A 17,832-nucleotide genomic window follows, 5' to 3' on the forward strand; every position below is an offset into this window, starting at 1 on the left:
AAAAGCACGATGTGGTTTGGGGGTGTCACTTTTAACCTGGCCCTCCTACTTGCTCTGCTTCCACCAGGTTTTTGGTGTGGACAGGAAGGGCACGCAGCAGAACTGGACTTGAGAGGAGAGAGAGAGGAAGAGAAACTGAAACAGCACCCATCCAGCTGCATCCTCCAAGCCAGAGTTCTTGGGCTGGCACCGGCTAGGAGGCTGAGCTGTGAAACTGGATCTTCCCTGTTTTGAACCGAACGCACCGCGCGGCCTTAGTCAGACAGGCTGCCCACTCTGGGCCTCAGTCTTCCCTGTCTGCAAAATGGGGCTAATACGACTTCCTTTGTGGTGTCGTTGGAAGGGCCGGGCCAAGATTCTACAAGCATCAGTGTGATTTGTGCATTGCAAATGTGCCAGTGCAAACTATTTATTAATAATAATATTTAATTACAAATAGTATGTACTGTAGTATGATACTAAGCCCCGCTGAATGCAGTTCCAGGCTGCCCTGCACCCTTCTTTAGAATCTCCAAGCCAGGAAAGCCAAGAAACAGGAGCAATGAAAACTGTAGGCTTTAAGAGGGAGGGGCAAAAGGCTGCCTGCCCCCCCCAAAAGAGAGCCAGTCATTGACTCAAGCCAGGCATCAGTCTACCAGAGGGGAAGCTGGGATTGGCTGGTGCATCACAGGGGGCGTGCCTTGTGTTTGAAGCTATGAATGGGGGAAAGGGGGGGTGTAGCAGGAAGTTGTAAGTGGCAAAGGAGAGAGGAAGGCAGGTGAGGAGGTGTGGAGAGGTGTGGGGCTGGTCACAAGCTGGCTTCCAGCAGTGGGGCATGTGCTTGGCCTGAACAAGGTCTGGGCTGGGGAGGCGGAAGCCGCCTTGCAGTGGGAAGGGACACGTGCTGGCCAAAATAGGAAGGGCCACGTTCTGCACACGCCAAATGGTGCCTCAGGCTCCTGTTTCTCCCACAGCAGAATCTCCCCTGCTTGGGAAAGGGGCGAGGGGTTCACCGCTCAGGGGCAGAGGCCTTGCCTTCCGTGGGAAGACCCAGGCTGCCTTTCCAGGTGGGGCACAGAAAAACCCCAGGCGAGCTGGTGCCCTTCGGGGTCAGCCATGCGTGGACCAAGGCTCTGGTCTGACTCAGCCACTTGTGAGGCTCTCTTCCTCCCCCTCCCCAATTCTGCCTGTGCAGCTGAGAAGAATTTGGCAGGCAGCTGGTGCTCCGGCCTGCTGTGTGTGGATCCGCTGCAGCAGACAGGCTCCGTGCAACCCCCTGGGGCTCCCGGGCGTGTTAGAAGAACCTGTTTGTGTTGCAGCTGTGCAGAATTCCCAAGCTCTCCAGGGTGTGGGGTTTCTGTTCTCGAAAGCCCCCTTGGCAAGTAGGCCCAGCACCCGCCCTGCGTCACCCTTTCATTCCGGAAACCTTAATTCACTGGGAGCTGCCTGTGCAAGCTGCCTCTGCCCTTTCTGGATGGGCTCTGGACGCTGGTCCAAGATGAGGAACAGGCTCCTTCCCTGGGGGGCTCTTGCCACTGGCCTTGAGGTCTTGGACTGGGCTGGTTTCGCAGATTTCCACTGACATCCTCTAACTCAGGGTTTCCCAAATTGTGGGTTGGGACCCACCAGTGGTTTGCAAGCCAAGTTTTGGTGGGTTACAAAAAGATTTTTTTAAAAACCCACTATAAAAAAACGTGCTATAACGTTTGGGAAGGCTCTAACCTTAGTTCCTAACCATGGAGAATTCCTTGGGCCCTCTGGCCCAAATCTCACTGTATGAGACTGTATAGTCTGCCTTGTGCAGTGCTGGACTCTTCCTCCTTAGAGCTTTCCAAGCAGAGGCTGGATGCCCACCTGTCAGATAGTCACCTGTGCTGAGCAGGGGGTTAGACTAGATGACTGCTTATGGTCCCTTCCACCTCTCTCCTTCTACAGTTCTATGGCTAAGCAATTAAGCACCAGTTCCCAACACATTCATACCACTTTTCCCTGAATTCCTGGGCAAAGAGGCACTCTTTAGTGGTGCCCTCTTATATTTAGTAGGGGGAGAGCAACTGTCCCTCTTCACCCCAGCATGGCATCTTTTCCAGTGGCTGTTTCTGGTCCCCCTTCTGCAGCTCTTTTAGACTTGTGCGCCCTTTGGGGACAGGGAACCATCCCTGACTGATTTATTTTGCTGTGTAAACTGCTTTGTGAACTACTCTTCTTGAAAAGAGTATAGAACTATTCTTAATAATAGTAGTACGTCTCCTTGTTCACGCACCCTAGTTTGGCACCATGGTGGATTCCCAGTATGTTCTCCCCAACGATATTGGCATTGCCACGCTGGACTGCGCCGAAGCCTTCCAGCTGCTGTCGACAGAGGAGCGGCTTTACTCCCACTACCTCTCACGGGCCTGCTGGTATGGGGGGCTTGTGGTCCTGCTGCAGACCTCCCCAGAATCACCCGCAATCTACACCCTACTCTCCCGGATCTTTCGGGCACAGGACCCTACTCAGTTAGGGGAACTAGCCTGTGCCCATGGCCTCTCGGAGGAGGAGTATCAGGTACTGAAACCGTTTGTGGCGTTTTAGGGATGCTTGTCTGTGGGCCACGATGTCTGAGGAACTGGGGAGGAGGTGAATTCATGTGCCAGTACTTGAAACCGTTTGCAATCAAGGAACTTGGTAGGGGGCAATGCAAAAGGTGTTACAGAACAGGTGGGTTTTTAAGAGGAAGCATCCTGCAAAGGGGGGGGTTGCAAAGGAATGCCAGGGCTGCAAGGGAGAGGGGCCAATGACATAACACTTATTTTCTTGGTTTTGTTTTTTGCATTCTCTTGCATGTTTCTTTGCTTGTAAACACTTTTTTTTTTTAAGTTGTTTCAACAAGAAAGTAAATTTTTCTTCTCCTCAAGTGCCTCAAATTCATATTTGGGCAACTCACTATTTCTAAGCCTCACCCACTCACAGAGTTGTTGTGAGGACGAAAGGAGGGGAGAGGTCCTGAGCTCCTTGGAGGAAGGGCGGAATAAAAAGGTGAAACATAGATAAATATTTCGGAGCACCATGGCAAGGGGCAGATCCTACATATCTGAGCCAGAGGAAACAAAAAAAAATACGGAACCAGAACCTCTATTTTAAAAACTCAGTTCCCTGATCTGAAGCGGTTTGTGGGTAAATGAAGCTGGATACCCAAAGCGTCCAGTTGTCAACCTCTGTTTCTCTCCCTCTGTAAAATGTGGGGTGACGCTGACTTATTTTGCTGGGTGGTGGGTACGTTCACTGTGGTGCTTGTCATTTACAGGCGTTCCTGGTGTACGCAGCTGCCGTCTATGCCAACATGGGCAACTACAAATCCTTTGGGGACACCAAATTTGTGCCCAACCTTCCAAAGGTGAGTTCAGTGCAGAAAAAGGGACTGTGAGGTGGGGTGGGGGAGAGCTGGAGGTGCCACCTGTTGTTCTTTAGCCAATGGAAATGTTCCTTTTGCTGCATTGGCTGCATCCCCAGAAGGGGTGGGGCCTATGTTCTGCTGGGTCAAGGTGCCACTAATTCCCTCTACATATGGCAGTCCTTTGGTCCTTCTACCTCTAGGAAAAGCTGAAGCAGCTGGTGTGGGCGAGCCAGGCCTTCAAGGAGCACCCGGAAGAGATGGAGAGGCTGTGGGGCAGCTGTGGCGAGCGGATGTTCTCACTGGAGCCCACAGAGAAGCACTTGGGGCTCTGTGGTGAGGTACGTTTCCTCTGGCCTTCCATCTCTGCGTTTGTCTGGAGCCTGGTTTGCCTGGAACCACAGGTTCCCAGTTCTTGGAACCTGGTGAAAGGGGTGCTGGTGACATTTGGGGCAGGGATTGTGATCGGCAGGCCAAGTCCACCATGGGTGTTCTGTGGTCTCTTCCTCTCCTCCAGGGCCTCTCCACTTACTTCTCTGCAAACTGCTCCATGGAAGATGCAAAGCTGGCCCAAGATTTCCTCGACTCTCAGGTACTTCGCACGTCCTCCTTTCCTGCCCTCCGCTCCTGGGTAGCCTGCATCATGCTGGGCTGTGGATCGCTGGAGGAGCTGGGGTGGCTCAAATACTACGGGGCTGGTTGAGATTATCCAGTGGTGTCCAGGAGGCCCTCTGCCCATGCCTAGGAGCACTCTTACATACTGCACGTACAGCTGCTGTAGCGCAGTGGCTAGACGGCTGCGCAGTGGGATTTTCCCAGCGATTTCCCCATTTCAAATCTCTCCTCTGCCATGAAGTCTTTCTATGGCCTTTAGTCTTTCCTTCTGCAATATGGGCATAATACTTGCCTTGCAGAGTTGTTGCAAGCACAGCAGCTAGGCAATGTGTGTGTATCCTGCACACAGTGAAGTTTAAGTATAGGCTCTCCCAGGGCTTGCCGTTCTCACCTATCTGTTCTTAAATCTCTCTCCAGAATATCAGCGCGTACAACACGAGACTTTTCAAGACTGAAGTGAACGGCAAGGCGTCCTACGAGGTTCGTCTGGCATCTGTGCTTTCAGATGGTAAGACCCTTTGGGAGCTACTCAGACGTCCCCAGCCTCTTCAGTATGCTCTCTGCATGCCTGTCACAACACTGTGAAGCAAATACGTATTGTACCCATTTTGCAGATGGGGAAGACTGAGGCTGCAATATGATACACACCTGGATGTAAGCCCTGTCAGACTCAATGGGGCTTACTTCTGAATAGACAAGCATAGGAATGGGTTGCCAATAGAGGCTATTAGAGGGCAAACTTCTCTGTTGCCTTTTTCTTTTTCTGCTTACAAAATCCTTTTACATATTTGCTTGGGAGTAAGTGCGACTATGTTCAGTGGTGTTTACTCCCAGATATGCATTTGTTAGCATTAGGTTAGCATTTGTGGGAGATATGAGATCCTGCAGAATAAATGGGGTTCATGTTCCTGAGATAAGAAGTGGCTCTGCAGTTGACCTGTGGCTTGCATTGAGGCAGTGGCGTCACTAGGATTCGCGTCACCCGATGCAGGAGGCCTGTGTGTCACCCCATGTAGTGGGTGGGGCAATGCCCAGGTGGGCGTGGTGATGTACCATCGCCCCGCCTCCACCGGTTTTTTGGCTGTACCTTTTGTTATAACACAGATATTTCACTGTGGTTTGTTTCTCTGCATTCTGCATGAAATTACGCATTGATTGATATATAACATGATGGGATTATTCCTCCAAATTCTGATTTTAGTGATTTTGAAAACTTGTAGAGTCACAAAAACACACACACCCATGTCAACTTGTTGGCAACCTTCAGTCTCGAAAGACTCTGGTATTGCGCTCTGAATGGTGGTTCTGGAACAGCGTCTAGTGTGGCTGAAAAGGCCAATTCGGGAGTGACAATCCCTTCCACACCGGGAGCAAGTGCAGTCTGTCCCTGGCCTGTCTCCCTGGCTACGGGCCTTCCTTCTTTGCCTCTTTGCCTCAGACTGTCTCTTCTGACTGGGAAAGGCCATGCTGCACAGCCTGCCTCCAAGCGGGCCGCTCAGAGGCCAGGGTTTCCCACCTGTTGAGGTCCACTCCTAACATGTCAACTTACTCACACCTTATTGCAGCAGTTCTCAAACGTTTAGCACCGGGACCCACTTTTTAGAATGAAAATCTGTCCAGGACCCATTGGAAGTGATGTCATGGCCAGAAGTGACATCATCAAGCAAATTAAAATAAATAATTATAAATAATTAAATTAAAATAAAATAATTAAATAAGGGGGAGCCAGTCCTGTTCCACCAGGTGAATCTACTCTGAAGTAAGTCCTGTTTTGGTCAATGGGGCTTACTCTCAGGAAAGTATGGATAGGATTGCAGACTGGGAGCCCAAGCCTATGCATGTCTACTCAGAAGTAAGTCCCATAGTGGTCTTAATCTGTAGTCTGCCTACAATAACAACCCCCCAAAAGGAATCAGTGAGATTTCTAGCCCTCCTAGTGCCCAGTTTAAAGTTCTTCTATTTCAAGCACATCAAGATGAAGACCCTCCTGGCTTCACAAGTGCAAAATAGAAAACTTTCCCCTTGTCCTTCAAGCCTCTTTTTGTTCTTTTTTTTGGGGGGGGGGGAGGCTGCCTTCTGGAGCAGCTCCATTGAATCAGGACCCTTCTGGTGTCCTCACATTCCCCTTTGCCTGGCCTGACCACCAACCAAGGCACATCTGCCTACTCGTGAGTAATCGTGACTGTGAGGCTGCTTTGCTTTCCATAGGGCTCCATAGACTGGGAAGGAGGAACCTCCTTCTCCGGTGTTTTTGGGGGCTGCACTCATTGGATGAGGACCATTCTGATGTCCTTGGAGCCTCTCAACCTGCCTCTCAGCCTGCCTTGACTAAGGCAAGTCCGCTTACTTGCGAGTAAACGTGACTACGTTGTTTTGTTTCGGGCTCAGACTCGCAGCTGTGGGGGGAGCTTCTTCGGTGTTTTTGGGGGGCTGCATTCATTGGATCAGGACCATTCTGGTGTTGCTGGATTCCTCCCAGCCTGCCCTTTCCGATGGCCTAAGGCAAGTTTGCCTACTCACGAGTAAACGCACGATACGGCTCACTTTCACTTTCCGTAGGACTCCATGCATTTTTTCCTTACGGTTTTTTGGGCATAACTTTTGAACGAAAGGAGCGATTTCAATTCTGATTTTTGCATTGCGTTCTGTTGGCCATTCCACATCCATGGGTGTATGGCATGACGAGGTAGCGCCTAACCCCGCAATGTTAGCGCATCCTCCCCAAGGGCACGTCACCCCCCCTGCGCGTCACCTGGTGCAGCCCGCACCCCCTAGCGACGCCAGTGCATTGAGATGCCAGTCATGCTCTGTGTGTGTTTATTAAGTATCATCTAAATGCAAATATCCTTCAGTCATTCGTGGTCCCCTGTTGGCTGTGTCCCCCCCCATCCCAAGACCTGCCTGCTTCTCATTTGTCTGCTTTCTCGCACAGATGCCAACCTCGATGAGGACATGACCACCAAGCTGAAGTGTTTTGAGTTCCAAGGCCACACGTTCACAGTGACGAGAGGCGATTACAGCTCACTTCTAGAGAGGGTGGTGGCGAACTTGCAGAAAGCCCAGGTGAGAGAGGACGAGGCGTAGGCAGGACCTAAACACCTGGCTGTCATTGTAGGCTGCTCGTGTTTTGTGCAATGTCTAGATTGGCATGGGCATTGCTCTCGTATCTTCTTAGGCAGGTTTCTAGCACAGTGGAGCAGCAGGCTGGAGAGGGCCGCAGACAGGTGGGCTGGGGGTTCCTCAGTTTGCAGCCTTTTCAAGGGCGCCATTCCGCGGACCATTTCAGCAGTGCTGGCTCTAAGTCAAACTTGCACATAAGTTACAGTGTTCACTGGGGACTGATGCCCTGACTCCAGACTTCTGCCTCTCTTGCTAGGAACATGCTGCAAATCCCACACAGGAGGAGATGCTGGCCCACTACATCACCAGCTTCACACACGGCTCCGTCAAGGCCCACAAGGAAGGCTCTCGGTGCTGGATTCGCGACAAGGGTCCTATCGTGGAGAGGTAGGCTCTGGGCCTTCCAAACTGTGGGTCAGGACCTACCGGTGTGTTGTGAGCTGGTTTTTGGTGGGTCACAATATGTTTTTAAACTTTAAAGAAAACTGCAAGCACCCTTGCCCGATTTGCAGAAGAAAATCCTTAGCTGGAGCACTAACCTGTGATACGAGGTCATCTTCATACCCCCAAATTAAAATGTCACGTTTTCTGGTTTTCTCTAGTACAGGGGTGCTCACACTTTTTTTGGCTCGAGAGCTACTTTGAAACCCAGCAAGGCCCGGAGATCTACCAGGGGGGAAGGAAGCGTCTGACAGACACCCCCTTTAATGTATGGAGCCCCTGCTGGAGTCTAGTCAGTTTCGTCAGTTTTGTTGCTGCATGCCTGAAGAGCAGCTAAAGTGTCAGTTTCAGTGTCAGTTTAGTGTCAGCTAAATATGTCAGTTTCGTCTAGTCACTAGACGAAACTGACATATTAACAGTTTGGAGAGACAGGGCTCCGCGATCTACTCATTTTGCCTCGCGATCTACCGGTAGATCGCGATCCACCTATTGAGCACCCCTGCTCTAGTAATTGGCATCTTGTGTGAACCCAATTTCAGCCTTTTGTCTGGCCTGGAAGTCCCTCACTGCACATCTTGCTCTCCAGTTCAGTCTTCTGGGTACCCTGGAATGACTGTAAAGTTTTGAACTCCTTTTCTAGGAAGAGTCTAGCAAATGTTACTCACACAGAGTACATGCAAGGCCTCTAGCAGTCTCCGGAGCACAGGACCCCAATTATTATTGAGTAATAATTCATTAATATTATTATTAATACATAAAATATTTTTAGATCTTTTTTTTTGTCTAGTGGGTCACGATAGATTGTCATTCTAAAAAGTGGGTCCTGGTGCTAAAAAGTTTGGGGAGCACTGCTCTGGGCTGTTTCGTTGTTTTCTCTGCAATCCAGGGAATCCAGATTGATCCAGCCTGAGTGTGGGATTTGTATGAATGTTGACTGGCTGGACAAAGAGGAGTGGAATGAGCTTCTGTATTGTAGGGAATCTGATTAGAATTTCTGGCTTTCGCCCAGGTTTGACTCCCAGGATAGGGGAACTGCACAGTGTTGAGGAGTGGGGGAAAGGAAGAATCCCCAACCCTGTGGAGGATGCAGGTGCCAAAAGACATTGGAGAAAAGATGCGGGGAGTCATCATGACACAATTTTTAGGGGGGTAGTACTAGGGTCGTGGTGGGGCCAGGCCCAAAATGAGATCTTGGGCACAGAAACACGCTTGCAGTCCATCCATCTGCCTACCTGGATGCGCTTTCCATCCATCCTCACACACAAAATACCAGCCTGGGCCATAAATAGAAACATACCTGCAGTCCAGCCAAACACCTGGACACCCTTCCGGGCTCTGGATCGACCAGAACCGAGACTGTGCGAGATGATTCGGTCGGAGGCAGGTCTCTGCAGTGAACCTGCCGTTTGTCTGTCTTCCTCACTCCCTTGCTTTCCTTCCTCTTCCTGTCCCCAGCTACATTGGGTTCATTGAAAGTTACCGCGATCCCTACGGCTCCCGAGGGGAATTTGAAGGTACTGCTCTGTGAGTGCTCAGGAAGCGTTGCATAAATGTTAAGTACTGAAGCTGTGAAGATCCAGCTGCAAGGAAATAATTAGGCAGCAATAGGGTATAAAGATGGAGAGGACATGGGGGGGGAGACCTGGGCTTTAGTTACTCAGCAGTAACCGTGTCTCCCTTCTCAGGCTTTGTGGCTGTCGTCAACAAGGCGATGAGTGCGAAGTTTGCTCGACTGGTGGCGGCTGCGGAGCGCCTTCTGAAGGAGCTGCCCTGGCCTCGGGCCTTTGAGAAGGACTCTTTCCTCAAGCCCGACTTCACTTCCCTGGATGTCTTGACCTTCGCCGGCAGTGGGATTCCTGCAGGCATCAATATCCCAAACTGTAAGGGCCCCGGTGGGCAGCTCAGCTTTGCTTGCCCAGGTTCCCCCTCCCAACTGGCTGGGCGTTGCTCTGAGCTCGGGAGGCAGGATGTGGGGCAGCAGCTGACACTCATATGGGCCTGTAGAATACTCCAGTCTTCTATGATTGCCTGATCGGCCAGCTCAGGAGATGTGGGGAGATTGCCCGGGAGGCTGTAGGCATCAGGTGGCCTTCCTCTTAGGCTCCCAAGTGTTGCTTTAGCAATTCCTGGTGCTCTTTGCAAATTGCACATGGGACGCATGTGAGGGGAGCAGTTAGAGGACTTGTTTTGCCTGCCCCTGTTTGTGGAAGATCCTGGCATTTGTGGGTGTGTCTGGAGAAAGACTCCTCTCTGCCTACAAACCTGGACAACCACTATCAGTCGCTGAACATCACCCTGAGCTGTGTGAACTAGGAGCCTGAGTTAGTGTGGCCATTTTGTGGGTGTTGATATGGAGAGAGGGGCGGGAGTGATGTTTCTGTCTCCTCCTGGCCCCCCTGTTCCCCGAGACCCCACTCAGCAGGCCTTGTCCGTTCCTTCTTGCCCTCCCCAGATGATGACATCCGCCAGACAGACGGCTTCAAGAATGTCTCCTTGGGCAACGTGCTGGCTGTTGGTTATTCCACCCAGAAGGACAAGCTGACTTTCCTCGCAGAGGAGGACAAGGTGGGGGGGGAGGTGGGGGGGACTTGGGGGGTGGGCTTGCGCCATCTTGCGCCATCTTGGCTGGAATTCACTTTAATATTTTTAGAAACAGCCTTTCCGTATACTGTATATTAAGAGTGCGATCCAGTATCGCCTTACGTGGGAGCACTGGTTTAACTGGCTGTCTGGCATCCAGAGCTGTGGCACTCGGCGTCGTCCCCCCAAAGTTCCTGACCCAGAAGTAATTGTGGTGATGTGATGACATTACCACCAGTTAGACTGGGTTGTGGGTACTCAGAACAGTTGTGCATCACTCTGAGTGGCTGACCGCTTTTTTCGTGGGGAAAAACATGAAAAAGCAGTCAGCCACTCAGCAGCAACCACTCCAAGAGTCCATGGGGTGGTGGTGCAGGGGAAGGTACTTTGACACCCCTTGGGGTGTGGCACCCAGGGCCCTGTACCCCCCCAGACCCCTCCTTAGCTACGCCACTGCCTGGGAGGAAATCCTAGTGCATCTTACTTCTGAGCAGACATGCCTGAGTAGGGCTGTAATTAATGTACAAGACAGAAGTGCCCCTGCTTAAGAACTTTCAGGATGCAAACATGCCTGGATGTGTGGACATAGGTGGTGTTGCCACCACTCCCAGTATTCCTGAACATCTTCCATCTTCCTCCAGCCAGCACCAGCAAGCCCAGTTAGTCCGCTCGGGTCAGGGGAAGCCACGCCTGCAACCGTGAACCTGATTTGTGGGCTGGGGCATGTCTGTTGCAGGATCTGTACATCAAGTGGAAGGGGCCGTCCTTTGAGGTGCAAGTCGGACTCCATGAACTCTTGGGCCACGGCAGTGGAAAGCTTTTCGTCCAGGTGGGTGCTTCACAGGGGCTGTGCGCCTGCGTCTTGCTTGAGTGTGTCACGGGAGGAGTGCCTTATAAGAAGTGACTTCGCAAATTCACATTCTGTACAAACCCACGTGTGTTTGTGCTTCCGTGCATCGCTACTGCGGGGACCTTATCAGAGCATCCAAACAGGCATGTTTGGGGGAACCTGGAGCTAGAATTCTTTTCTCTGTTGTGCTCCATGCGGAGGCTTTTTTACCAGACCTCCTTGCCCGCGGTCTCCCGATTGCTTCAGGGCCCTTTCTCAGCTATCCTTCTCTTGATCTGATCCTGGCAGGATGACCTGGGGAACTGCAACTTTGACCGGGAAGCCGTGATCAACCCAGAAACCGGGGAGCTGGTGAGGATTTTGCCAGGGGCAGGGTGCGGGTGTGGAAGAGGTTGGACACCTGCAAAGCTTCTGAAAGATAAAATCTATTTCTGACTGGAGATAAAGGAAAAGGAGAGAGGAGTCCTTTGCTTTGGCACAGGAGGCACCCCATAATATTAGTGGAATGTCTGTGTTTCTCCGGCACAGTCTGGTATCTGACTTCAGTATCCCAGAAATGATTTCTCTCTTAAAAAGTGAAAAAGGCCCAAGTTTCTCGCCCTCATGTGGCTGGATAGATGAGCTTAAAATCAGGCTGCCTTTGCTTGGTTAAATCTTAAATGCACAGCAGAACAAAGGAGGCCTTTTGGAGGTGAGTGACGTTATAGTGGTCACCCCCTTCTGCCCATGATTACTTATGTGTACAACATAGTATGTCCTCCTTATGAGTAGCATTAATTAGGATGCTTTGCATAGCTTGCTGGAATATTTCCACCCAGGATGTGGACTGTGCCCCTTCTCGTTCTCTCCCTAGCCATGGGGTTAAAATTTAAGTGCCGCATTCCTGCAGTCCTGATAAGAGATTCTGGGGCTACATCAACCGCGTGCTTCAACATTCTCAGCATGAAGTGTAAGCTAAGCCCATTTCCTTAGCGTGCCTGCCTAGTGCTGAACCCCTTCCTATCCCCCACAGATCCGAAGTTGGTACCGAGGCGGCGAGACGTGGGACAGCAAGTTCTCAAGTGTTGCATCCAGCTACGAGGAGTGTCGGGCAGAATGTGTGGGGCTGTACCTCTGCCTGAACAAGGAGGTGTTGGGGTGAGTGCCCTGTGGGGTGGGTGGGTGGGTGGGGGGAAGATGGAGCAAGTAAGCAAAAGCACAAGAGGGGTGGTGACATTTCAGGTAAAGCAGATTTTAGACCAGATGTTTTCCTCTGAGAAAATCTCACCTCCCAAGTTTGTTTGGAGACATGAAGTTCTGGAATGAAAAGGAACAAAATGTTCAGGAATTGTGTGTGCTTTCACAGTTGGGCCCTCACTTCACTTTTCCAGTTGGGCCTTCACTCTTTCACTTCCTGTTTTTAGTGCCCTCAGCATGAGTGGCGCTTTAAGAATGAGCTAGCCAGTCTCTGCCCTGAGGGGCTTACAGTTGGGATGTTGATACAAGGGAAACAGAGAGATGGAAGGCGGGTACACGAGGGGTGCATATGTGACTGTGTCACGCATACTGTTAATAATAATCCTCTCTCCCTTCTGCAATTCAGATGTTACCAAAGGCTTCAGAGAAAAGGTTTTAAGCGAGAATGATGTTGTGAGGAAGGACCTCCTTTCAATACTACTGTAGACTTTCTCTTGTGGCATGGGGTGGGCAGAAAGAGAGAGACTTTTGGTCCGCATTGGAGATGCAGAACTTGTCGGCTGGATATAGCTGCTGGAAACATATCAAACAGCACAACTTGCTAGCTAGAGAGTTGGACTTCAGCCTGAGAGGGCTGCCATAGGAGCTTAGCTTGGTCATGGGCTCTGCTTGGACAAATCGCTCTGTCCCTTTTAGCCTCAGTTTTTCCCATCTGTGAATTGGGTGCAATAGCTCCCTAACCTGCCTGGCTTGCTACAAAGGTGATGGAGCACATTACAAATGGAAATGTGTGTCATATAAGGTGGGGGTCAGCTTTGTTGCTCCCACTCTTTCCCTTTAGTAATCGTTTTCTCCTACCCCAGGATCTTTGATTTGGAAGGAGAAGCGGCTGAGGATGTGATCTACATTAACTGGTTGAACATGGTGCGAGCTGGGCTGCTGGCGCTGGAATTCTACACTCCAGAATCTGGGACGTGGCGCCAGGTGAGGGTCTGACGTAGAAGCAGGAGACCTGACCCTCTCTCTTTAGAGAGAGTCTTCCCTCTCTAAAGGTCTGACAACCATTTTAACAACAAGAAGAGCCCCCAAGCACTTGGTATTGACCATTTGGCAAATGCTGCTGTCAGCACTCAGATTGTGGGTCAACCAGCACATTGTGACGTAACTTGAGAAGTTAAACTTTGAGAAGAGGAGGCTAAGGCAGGGATACAGAAGGGAAGCAGATGGGGTGATTTCAGTTTCATGCACTTGGGCTCAGTTGCAGCAGAGAGCAGAGGCTAAAGGCCTGGTGCCAGAGATTCAATGGAAAAGGTGGCTCTTGAGATGGGTCTCGATACAGTTCAGATGCAACTTTGTGGGTTGTGTTAGATGCTTGACAGTTAAGATTCCCAGCATCCCTGGAGGATCTCTCTCCTCCTTCCCTTCTTAACAGCTTCTTGTGTTCCTTCCTCCCCTGCCAGGCTCACATGCAGGCCCGCTTTGTCATCCTGAGGGTGCTTCTGGAGGCAGGTGGGGGGCTGGTGTCGCTGCAACACACGACTGGAGCAGACGGCAAACCCGACGCCATCATCTCACTGGACCGCAGCAAGATTGTTGCAGTGGGGAAGCCAGCTCTGGAGCGCTTCCTCCTCAAGCTGCAGGTAGACAGCAGCAAGATCCAGGCAGGGGGGGTGGTCTGGAGACCCCTTCTGTAGCATTGCCTTGCAAAGTGGAGGGGCAGGCTGAGTGGGTTTCCTCGGGACTGTAAGGCTTTAGGGCAGTTGTCTGAAGCTTGTCCAGCCCAGAGGGCAAGAGGGGGGAGCAAACAAGTGGCCATGCATCCTTTTGTTTCCTCTGCTTGGTGGCATCCACTCACTGGGCACTGCCATTGAGTTGCTGTGCCCTTTCGCTCTGCCAGGCAGCGAGTGCAGGCTCCATTTGAAAGGCAGAGGGCGAGAAAGAGGAAGCTTTAGCTGGCTGATCCACCAGTCAAGTCCGGCACCCTCCAATTAATAGGCAGTCTTGGAAGAACAGCAGCATGTAGTAACTGTGAAATTTGCCCGAGGGAACATCTGCAATTGGCTTCGAGAGAGAAGGCAGGAGCATGTTTTCGCCACTGCTTTGTGTGGTGTGGGAAGGGTCAGCACTCTGGTTGAGAAGCAGGTGGGTGGAGGCAGGTGGTGGGGACGGGGCATGTTCTTCCCCCGTGACTCAGCAGGTGCTGTCCACTTTGAAGGTACTGAAGTCAACGGCAGACGTAGCGGGAGGCCGCGCGCTCTACGAGGCGTACTCGGCAGTGACGGATGAGGAACCCCAGCGCTTCCTGAGCCTGCGCCACACCGTGCTGCTGCGCAAGGAGGCACGCAAGCTGTTTGTGCAAGCAAACACCCGCCTGGAAGGTAAGGCCCCCCAGGACCGTCCGCCTTCCCAGTACTCTCTCTGTCCGATCCCACATCTCTGGACAGCTTTCAGTGTTTCCTCTTGGCTTGTTTCAAGCTCGAGATGACCAAGTCCTTCCACCTTGGACCGTCCTCCCCTTTTCGTGAATCCTCTTGCCGACTCTTGCGATACAAGGACATCTGCAAGAGGGATCTGAAGGCCTTAGGAGTGGACCTCAACAGGTGGGAAACCCTGGCCTCTGAGCGGCCCGCTTGGAGGCAGGCTGTGCAGCATGGCCTTTCCCAGTTGGAAGAGACACTTGGCCAACAGACTGAGGCTAAGAGGCAAAGAAGGAAGGCCCATAGCCAGGGAGACAGACCAGGGACAGACTGCACTTGCTCCCGGTGTGGAAGGGATTGTCGCTCCCGAATTGGCCTTTTCAGCCACACTAGACGCTGTGCCAGAACCACCTTTCAGAGCGCGATACCAGAGTCTTTCGAGATTGAAGGTTGCCAATATATATCTTGCCAACTCAAAATCTTCAAGTATATAAAAATGGGTTGGACTGGGGTGGGGTGAATGGATAATGACTGGCTGCATCTGCTGATGCTACACCACCTATATCACCTGCCTATTACACTCACAGAGATTATAATTTATAAAAATGTGCCGTTGGAATAAAAACACATAACACCACTTTCTGCACTTTTCCTCCTTGCGGGAAAAACAAAATCCACAAAAAATGAACATGTTTAACGACACCTCTATTTATACTTGTTCATCTTGCACTGTTTCCCTGCTTCTCACCGCGTCTTTTAGATTGTGAGCTCCTTGGGGCAGGGAATCTGTCTCTCCACTTCGCAAATCACCCTGAACATAAATCAGTGGTAACAGATCCCGTAGCCTTGTTGTGCTGCTGGATCAAGCCTGCTAACATTGTCTAACCTTCCCTCCCTCCCTCCCTCCCTCCAGGACAAGATGTAGTACTGGTGCAGTATGAAGGCACTGCGGCTGGGCTGGTGAAATCTTTCCGTGACCGATTCCCCAAAGACGCTGAAGTCCTAGAGCAGCACCTGCTGGAACTGGTCCGTGCCGACGCCCACTACTGGGGAAGCTGAGCTTCCAGGCATGGCTTGGCTCCTCCCCCAAGCCCCCAGGGCCTGCCAGGGACTTTCTGTACCCTACAAAACTCTTGTGAAATGGAGCACAGCAATTAGTGAATGGCCTGACCCCTCTTAACATAGTTAGATGTTGCGCCATTCTGGGATGGCCCTGGCTCTCCCGTTGCACCAGGAATGGAATAAATGCCGCTTTTGTAAAGTGTGTTTTGACTTCCTTTTTTCCTGTGCTCGTGTCCCATTTTGTTTTTTGGTTTTTTTTTTGGGGGGGGGGATTAGTAGCATTGACTCCAGCCTGGTGTGTTGCACTAGTCCATCTGTAGCCTCAGATCTGCGAATAGCAGTGATTCTCAAACTGTGGGTCGTGAGCCAATTTCAGGTGGGTTCCCATTCATTTCAATATTTTATTTTTAACATATTAGACTTGAGGCTGCCATGGTATGTGACTGCATTTGGGGAAATGTTACAGACCTGTACTTTTTACAGGCTACTATGTATATGCTTTTAACAATGATAGCAAATGGGGCTTACTCCTGGGTAAGCGTGGGTAGAATTGCAGCCTAGGTTTGTTAAAACTCTTCCTATTTGATGTCACTTCTGGTCATGACATCACTTCCGGTGGGTCCTGACAGAATCCCATTCTAAAAAGTGTGTCCTGGTGCTAAAAGTCTGAGAACCGGTAAACTGCTGCTTCCCGTGTTGTGCCGACGCCATATGGCAAAGTTGGAGTGTCCTCTCCAGTGCGCGAAGCCTGGGTAAAGAAGGTATGAAGGATAGGCTGTTACCCATGCAGTAAATCTCCCCTCTCCACGTAGGCCTGAGAACCACTGGCCTATAGCAATTGGTATTTCTGTACCTTCCCTTAAATACAGAGGCTGTTGCTAGCTAGCTGAGTTGCCACTGGGCTGAGCTATGGAAATGTCATGGAATATTCACAAATATCCTGAGCAATTTTTGAGGAGTGGGGCAAGCTACAGCAGCCTTAAAAGGTTGGTTTGGTTAGGTGAAACTTTTCAGGGAAGATGGTCATAAGGAGTGGAGTGGGGAGCACAGAAGCACTGCTCCAGACTTGTGTGTGTAATGAAGGAGGTTGAAATCCTGTAAGCTGAGTTTCAGTGGGGCTGAGGAAGGAAGTGAGCAGAGTATTGCATCAGTGCAGCCGGTCAGCCATTTCGGGTCGGTATTGTGAAGAAATGGTGGTGTGAAAATTCTCTTGGATTGATTATTCGGTAGGCAAGTTCTGCTTGTGAAGCTGACTTCCTAACTGGGTGAATGAATAAAGCAACACACTTTGGCTGCAGGAGTGAGAGGGAAAAAGTAGTTTATGACTCTCCTGGCAGTGAAGGCTGAGTGTTTCTGGGTATGCATAAACTGCCTATTCTTGCTGCAGTACGTATTAAACAAAGGATGAGGACAGAGTCCTTCGGAACAAGTACAGAACGGAGTGCTACCCTGCCTGTTTGCAGTCTTTCTGCCATGCTACAGAGTGGCTCCTTTGGGGTGGCAGTACTACCTTTAGCTGCTATGCGTCCTGAGAAGGTGGTTGGGTGTGAGGGCAAGCAACAGCTTGGACTGGGAAGCTTATTTCCCAAGTGGTCTGCCTGTATCACAGCCAGGAGTGCAAGAGCCACGAGCCTCATGCCTTCTGGGATGGGGCCATGAAGTGGTGCTGGTGTAGGTAAGCACAGGTAATTTAAAAAAGAATTGCAGGTGAGGGCAGAGGGGGCATCTCCGGCATAAGCTGCAAAGAATGACTGCTAAAGGGCTCTTATGCAGTGGTCCAGCCCTCGCTGTGAGTGGCAAAGGGTCCAGGCTTAGCCCTTGGCAGCATCTCCAGGTAGGGCTGGGAAAAACCTTTGCCCTGCAGCCTGGGGTGAAGCTGCCAAGACTGAGCAAGGGGGACCCAAAGCAGGGACCTGTGGTGGGTGGGGAGTCAAGTGAGGCAGAGCCTCCCCACTGGAGTCCTTCAAAAAGTGCTGCTGCTGTGTGAGGTGAGACCATGTGAGGTGAGGCAGAGCCTCCCCACCGGAGTCCTTTGAAAAGTCACCGCTGCTGGTGGGTGCTTGATGGGGAAGCTCTGCCTCACCTGCCTCCCCCCACAGCACCTCCCTGTCCAGGAGACACGTGACCCTTCCCAGACTGGATCTTAGGATCTGTCCTGGGACCGGTGCTTTTCAACCTCTTCATAAATGACCTGGAGACAGGGTTGAGCAGTGAAGTGG

General features: G+C 51.2%; 1 protein-coding gene across 1 annotated transcript; it reads left to right on the plus strand.

Moving 5' to 3' along the window:
• The first annotated feature begins 707 nt into the window (after nt 1-707).
• DPP3 (dipeptidyl peptidase 3) lies at nt 708-15,812 on the plus strand. Its single transcript, XM_066610190.1, has 18 exons — nt 708-757; nt 2,248-2,526; nt 3,266-3,355; nt 3,556-3,693; nt 3,870-3,944; nt 4,385-4,475; nt 6,900-7,030; nt 7,344-7,474; nt 8,984-9,042; nt 9,214-9,408; nt 9,981-10,093; nt 10,845-10,937; nt 11,247-11,309; nt 11,971-12,095; nt 12,998-13,118; nt 13,595-13,774; nt 14,350-14,512; nt 15,465-15,812. Exons 2-18 carry the CDS (start codon nt 2,257-2,259, stop codon nt 15,608-15,610), a joined length of 2,184 nt encoding a protein of 727 aa, XP_066466287.1. The 5' UTR covers nt 708-757; nt 2,248-2,256; the 3' UTR covers nt 15,611-15,812.
• The last annotated feature ends 2,020 nt before the right edge of the window (nt 15,813-17,832 follow it).

This window comes from Tiliqua scincoides, chromosome 15 (genome assembly GCF_035046505.1).
Source record: "Tiliqua scincoides isolate rTilSci1 chromosome 15, rTilSci1.hap2, whole genome shotgun sequence".
NCBI classification, from domain to species: Eukaryota; Metazoa; Chordata; class Lepidosauria; order Squamata; family Scincidae; genus Tiliqua; species Tiliqua scincoides.